General features: G+C 39.2%; 1 protein-coding gene across 1 annotated transcript; it reads left to right on the plus strand.

The window, feature by feature from the left end:
* Window positions 1-161: 161 nt before the first annotated feature.
* Window positions 162-6702, plus strand: LOC124222519 (uncharacterized). The gene is made up of 3 exons (XM_046633593.2): window positions 162-256; window positions 1182-1945; window positions 4367-6702. Exons 2-3 carry the CDS (start codon window positions 1211-1213, stop codon window positions 4577-4579), a joined length of 948 nt encoding a protein of 315 aa, XP_046489549.1. The 5' UTR covers window positions 162-256; window positions 1182-1210; the 3' UTR covers window positions 4580-6702.
* Window positions 6703-7411: the final 709 nt, after the last annotated feature.

The following is a 7411-nucleotide window of genomic DNA, read 5'->3' on the forward strand; positions in this document are numbered from 1 at the left end:
AATTGTAATTCTCTGTAATCTATTAACTCTCATGTACGCAGCTTGCGTTATAAATTGAAAAGCGTAAATATAAGGAGGCTTGCAGAGGCGCAAGCGCGTTCGATTCCTCCCTTGAAGATCGAGTCTGCGCATTTTCGTGGCAGAATTTTCTCAGGCGAGGTTCAGCCTGTCCCGGAGAAGCACGTTCGTTTTGAGGACCAGTGTGGAAAATTTTTTTTACGAAGAAGAATCTCGCCACTCTTTGTTGAGACATACTGTAAGTTGTTCTTTCGATACACAATTCTTCATTTCGAGATTCGCACCGAGAACTTTGCCCCAATCCTTGCATTTATTATCAAAATAGCATTCAGCTATCGCTCTGTCAGTTTTGCGACGAATATCTCTTACGCCTAGAGTCAACCGACTAAGGAAGAACCTCGTCGAATCTTACTTTTCGTTTGTTTTCATTTATCTCACGGAATGGGCTCAGAGAGATACGCGTTGCTAGATTGCAGTGTAGAAACCAACGAGCATTAATCTCTGCCTGAAATTTATCTCTCACATAAAAACTGACGAGATTATCACGCTTTTCGTTTTTTAAAAGTTTAAATCGATAGAAGAAGAAACACATCTTACCTGCATTTCGTGACAGCTGATGTACGGTTCAAGGACTTTGGAGACACATCGCCTATACTCGATAAAATTATGAGAGCGCAATCTTGTGACAAGTATTTATCCTCGATGGTTTTACGCGTAAGAGAAAACAGTTTCTTACCTCGTCGAAGGCCGTATGTTCGGGAAATCTGAATCCTGGAACTTCTTTTGCCGAACGTAATAAAGCAAGAAAAAATTTCATCTCATTGGGTACAGAAATTAGACAAATTGGCAATTTGCGTCCTTACCCCTTAGCAGGTGCATCCGTGACACGGATGGGTATTTTTTCGCATGACCGCGATAAGCATCGGGGGCGTAGTTATTCGTTCTTCATAAAGCGGCGGTTAGGAAATAGAAGTGTCAACTCCGAATGAAAGGATGTATTGTTCGCGGAGCTGCTATGAATTGCAAATTTGTATTTGAACCCGGTTTCAGAGTGTGCAACACGTCCGCGCACACAAAGTCTATGAGGATAATGGCTGGGTACTCAGTTTCGCGATATACCTGTGCAACATCGATTAAAACCGATGGGGTGAAATTATCCGCAGGTGAAGCGGGTCGCAGACAGAAGCGAAATATGTACAAGACAGTGCGAAAGGGCGACGCGTCTCTTCAGTACACCATCTTACCACAGACCGATCAGTTCAATGCCGCCGCGGGATTTTCCCCCGCAGCCTCGAGCAAGGCGAGACCAATGGTCCTGAGGTGCACGATGGCGCTTGTCGTTGCGCTGATAATCCTCTCCTGCATCGCGACCCCTTTTCTCATCAATCAGAAGGACCACAACCTGTTCGCGAGCACGATGCTGAGCATGGGAAGAGTCGAGGTCAGTATCCGCAAAAACGGGACCAAGACTGACGCCGAGGACGTCGTCACGGACAAGCAGGAAGTTAAGCTCGACGACGAGCTTTCGGCGACTTCGGCGAAGCCGGAGGGAAATGGCCTCCTCGGGACTTCTGCGCCGAGTTCAACTCCCCTGAGCTTGACGACGACCACGACGTTCTTCTCGACCCAGCAGCAGACGTTCTCGGCTTCGTCGACCACCTCCAGGTTATCCGCGAACCCCTCGTCCTCGACCGAGGTCCCCAGGAAGCTGCCCCGGGTCACCTTGAAGCTTAGAGAAAACGAAACCATACCGCAGATGTACATGAAGGCAGGCATCGCCTCCTACAAGAAGGGCAACATCACGACCAGCGTTCTCGCACATGGACTCAGCCTCGAAGGACTCATCTTCAAGACTCCGGAGGGCACGATCAAACCCTGGCCGCAAAAATGGTCCTTTGCCGATCCGTCATCTTACTTTCAATGGAAGGTGAGTGCTTTTCCTTGTTTTCATGATCGACTGGTATACGTATTGCTGTTTCCCCTCATGTGGGGCCGTTTTCGACAGAGTCTAAAGAAAATTAGGATGTTTTGTTCGTTTTTCATAACGGTGGATCAGATTTATGATGCAGGAATAAAGTTTGTTGAAGCAAAAAATCATGAAATCAGGATACAGGAAATGAAACCACCGATGAATCTCTATCGTGGAAAATTTGGAAACCTCAAATTCGAATAAAGAGTGTTTGCTCTTTAATAACTTTAAAACAATTAAATATTTCTATTTTTTTCACACACCATAATGGTGTTCTTTGTCTGATTTTTCAGAGATTAAAGCAATGATTCTGAATTTAGCACAAGTTTAATAATTGCAATCTACACAGTGACCTTATTAATTTGTTTTTGTAGTTGTTTGAAAACATGAGAAAGGAATTCGTCCCGCATGATCTATGGGGAATTTGTCAACAACATAAAATTTACAATTTATCAGAGTGGAAGAAACGGTAGGTTTGTTGCACCGAAGCAATCGTAAAATGATTCAATCACTCTGAAATGATTAATTAAGGGCTACCACCACTCTAGCGGCCAAAGAAAGGCCTAACTTTGACGATCTATTTTGAGAGTATAGAAAATGGAGAAGGCCTTGTTTTCAGAGGGTTTAGTTTACATATATTGAAGTGTGAAAAAAATTATTCTTATCATCATTCTGCTGCAAAATGGCAACGACAGAGCTAATCTTCGAAATCATATTTTTTTAAAACATCTTCACGGGAGGATAGATTTCTCGTAAAGTATAAGATCTGAAACAAAAAACAATTAATAATCTATACACTATTGCCTATGGAAGTGCGCAGGATTTTTTAAAATTAATTTTTGTCGAAATAAATCGATTTTTTGCCAAAAAATAAGCAGTAAATCGTTTATAAAAAAAATGTTGGCATTAAATAAAAAAATGGCTTCGCACTTTCACAGAGAATGTAATTGCGAAGATATTGTCAAAATTTCGAACCGATCCATGCAACGGTGTTCAAGTAATTTGTCCTCTCAGTTTGAAAAATGTGGTTTCGTGAAAAATGCGTTAAAAGTTTTACGAGCACTCAGCGCGCACTCCAAGGTACTGTGATAAAATCGAGAATGGAACTTGAAAAAAAAAAAAAATTTCACCATGAGACCAACTGGGTATGGTTTTTATGACCCTAGACTATTGTTTAAGCAAAAAAAAAAAATCGAATTTTCCAAAATGCTAGAGTGGGGTTACCTCTTAACAATGACGCTTGCCAGGAAGCAGAAAACAGACGGCAGGATACTTGACAGGAACGAGCTTTTATCGATATACTCTCAGACAAGTTTATTGGATATACTGATAATATCATAAATCAATTTCAGTATAAGAAAATCTTGTAAGAAGCGAACGTTATATTATGCATAAGCTGCTCATAAAGTTCGGTAAAACGAATGATGATTCGCAACTCCTGAGTTGTTCATTTTGCGATAAGATTAAGATTTATTTGCAACGGAAGAAGCGTCAAATTATTTGGACCGCCAAGTAAAACCGTATAACCCTTCACTTGTCCGTGATCTAGTTACAATTTCCACGGATTCTAAAACTTTTTATCATAGTTAGAAACGATCTCTAAGCATTTTTACAAAAAAAAAAAAAAAAAAAACAAAGAAGATAATACGGATGAATAAATGGAAAAAATCCAAATGAAAAACTTGAGTATTCCGTGAAAATGTGTCGCGAAATTTTACAAACTTCCAGGACTTTCAGTTGCAAAGTCGCGGGAGACTTAAACTTTTTGAGAAACTGATTATCCGGACGGTTTATTCTACTCGCTATCAGCATCAAATTTATGAAGAAAACTTCCGTTACCGTTTCACATCGCGCTAATTACCTAATCCTGAATTTTCCACTGCTGGATTTGGATGAATTTGACATGGCATCAAATTTTTTAAACTCGAACTGGAACATTGCCTGATATTCTCGACCCTTAAAAGATCTGTCACTTTTGCCTCGTGCAAAAAACTCAAAGTAGTTGGATCTTATCCCGTTCTTATCCGGCGATATCCGGTAACCGCGAGCACTGCAAATAAGTGTCCGGACAAGCGGTGTATGTACCTGATTCCAACTGGAACTTGAATGCGAATCGTGTGTTTGTTTGGGGGCGAGAATCCGCCTTCAGGATCGGAGACGAAACGAAGCTCTTGTCAGATATATCGGTTCATTGAACGAGGGAGCGAATCGAGGCGTGGAATCTGAATGCTCCTGATCGTGCATGGCTAGGTCCAACTTGGGTGTATCGATCATGTTGCGGCAGAGAAAAGCATAGCATTAAGTCGTGGCGGGTCGATAGTATGTACATGAAATTGAAGTAACAACCTGCAGTTGCTTATGGTGCTGACTCTGTTTCAGGGAATCCGACAAGTTCCAAGGATGGTGTACTTCATCCTAGGCGGACTGGCGGCCCTCGCCATCCTCAGCATAATCCTGATGACCTACGTCCAGTGGAGGGCGTCGCGACGCCTTCAACGAAGGAACGTCGAGGTCCTGGAGATCGAGAGCCAAGAGGAGGACGAATCGACGCTCCTCGGTCCGGAGACTCGCGAGGGTGTCGATAAGGAGTAAATCGTGCGAAGTTTGGCTAGATTCATTTGATTTGCATATTTTTACAGACCCAGGCACAGACAGACACACACACACCCACACACACACACTCACACACACACACACATCGGTCAGAGTGAGGGTCTTCCACGCGCCTTGGTCTACAAGGGTCTTCGCGACGGTGTGCATGATGTACGTTACGTTCATCCCGGTTCCAATGTTATGTGCGACAATTCGTTTGTCGAGTTGCAAATTAAGGCGGTATATATATGTACGGGTGTAGATGACTGAAGATACTTGTGAATTTTGTGAATTTATATCACGAATATCAATTATTCAATTCGGTTCGGGATCGTTTCATTCAAAAGTATGTGGATCGAACTTGTACAACATATTTTCTTTATTATATTCAATCAATAGTAAGCATTGTTATTTACAATAACGTTGCCCGTTTCGTTTAATGATGTGTTTTGCGGTGCCGACGATATCTCAAAAATGACTTTGACCGATTCACTACAAAGTTGGCGAGAGTATTCAGGACAGGAGAGTTTATGCTATTTTTTAGCAAGCCATTTTGTTGGAGAAAAATAAATGTGTCAAAGGATATACTGACTGAGAAGACTGTAGCTTCAAATTGGAAATAAATTGGCTGAACCGTTTTTGAGATATCGTGGGCTTCGCTGAAACATGTGATCGACAGAAATGGTTGACGTTATAGTTGATAAAAATGCTGCCTATTAAGTGATTTTAATAAAAAGAAAAATGCAAACGAACCTTGACCCACATAGTTTTGAATAGAACAAACTCCGATCGAATTGAATAATTGGCTGTCGACCTGTAAATGCTCAAATTTCGGCCAAACTTTCAGCCGTCTAATCGTATATAATGTGCAACCTCTAAAGTAAGATGCAGCGGTAACAGGGCGAAGACAAATCACTACATACCGCTTGAAAAGCGAGAAAAAATGAATAAAAATAAATAAATATAAATTGACGTACTATTAATGTAATCTAAGAAAACGGTTCTTTATGCTCAACTGTTTTTTACGTACGTACATTACTACTATCGTATACATACTTATATGTAACATATATTTAACATACATAGGACGTTATTGTCCAGCTTAATCAAAGCTAATATCTTTTTGAGCGACTCCGGCTATCAGCCCTGATACTTATAATAACATTGCAATACGTGTAATCTTTGAGGTGTGTTTTCTCGCTTACGCATTTGAAATATTGAACTACACAGATGGTGATGACAGTATTATTATTTTCAAAAACCAGTTCCGTAACTTGTGTTAATTAATACGATCGGTTTTTCCTGGGACTTATCACATTGTCGAGTCAAAAGTTCCTTAAACGAGGTCACAATTTGTTCATAATATGCGCAGGAATTTTTGTGGTATATATTATCGTGGAATTCGATTGTTTTCTTATTGGTACTGAACATTGAATGAAAATAATGAAAATAAAAATGAAAACCGAAGATGAAAGATAGAGAGAATGAGACGGAAAGATATCGCGAGATTGAGATAACGGCAGTATGTAATTATGCATCGCCGGGTGTGCGAATGAAACGATTTAAAAATTTAAGGTCTAACACAATAAAGTCTAAAAATTAAATTTGTAATATGTATTTCGTGATATTGTGTCAATGAGTTATAAATTTCAAAATGAGCGATCAGGACTCAGTTGTTTCTATTCGGTAGCTTTAGCAGCTCACATAATATACATATACATATACCTAGATGGTTTCAGCTCGGTACAGAATAAGTTTTTGACTTTTCCCTTTTGTTGCGTTATTGCTTGAACGCGGTGAACTTTATCCGGCGTCCTTATTCTCGAGATGGAAATGATGCGAAGAATGATGCGAAGATGTCAAAAAAAAAAAGGCAATTTGTCTAAGCGAAATCCTTGAATCAGGCGAGAACTGGTTATAGCTGGACGCGGTCAAGTTCACCAAACCTTTTATATCGTATTAATTACTTCATAGTGTAAATTTTCGTACAAAATCATGTTCGATGCGTTTTCCGAAAGAAGAAAAAATTCCATGGTAGCAAACAAGCAGAGGGAAAAAAAAAAAAAAAATCAATAATTATCAAAGTGAAACGCAAAACAATAACAAAACAAAGTAATTAGAAAGAGGACAAAAAACAAAAATACAAAAAAACAAAAAACAAATACGATATAATTAAAATCATCAAAAAAATAAAAAGAGAAAGAATAAAGAAAAAATACGGTTATAGTTTCTATTTTGAATATTATATTTTTTTAACTTGATTCATTTTTGACTTCCAAGAGTGATTAATAAAAGTAAATAACATAATAATAATTGTTGTAATATTAATTATAATAACAAATCAACAAATTATTGTATATATCCCGCGAGTCAAGGGAACGTAACGGAGCGTCAAAATTACCCGGATCCGGTTTTAGGTATGATATAAATAACAGTTTACTTTTTGTATGATGCATTGAATGAACGTAAGAATTTCGAGCGTTGTAAACCAACCACTGTAAGACAATTGGGAACAGACAAAAAACGAAATTGATTATCTTCTTAAGGTTTAACAAACAATACGAAATCGCCCGGTATAGTTTAGCCACCTAGGTAGGTATGAAAAATTTTTCATCAAAGACGCGAAAGTGTTCATTGATTGTTGTTTTGAAAAACAGAAGTGAGAGGATCCGCATCGACTAGAATTGTTTCAAGTAGTTCATAAATGAACGTAATGATATGATATATATGAGGCAATCCAACTTAACGAGTAAATCTGAGTACGTAATTATCGAAAATGTTCAAATTAATTGTCCGGCTAAAAACTTTGACATTCGCAGTCAATGACACGTC

This window comes from Neodiprion pinetum, chromosome 6 (genome assembly GCF_021155775.2).
Source record: "Neodiprion pinetum isolate iyNeoPine1 chromosome 6, iyNeoPine1.2, whole genome shotgun sequence".
In the NCBI taxonomy this organism is placed as follows: Eukaryota; Metazoa; Arthropoda; class Insecta; order Hymenoptera; family Diprionidae; genus Neodiprion; species Neodiprion pinetum.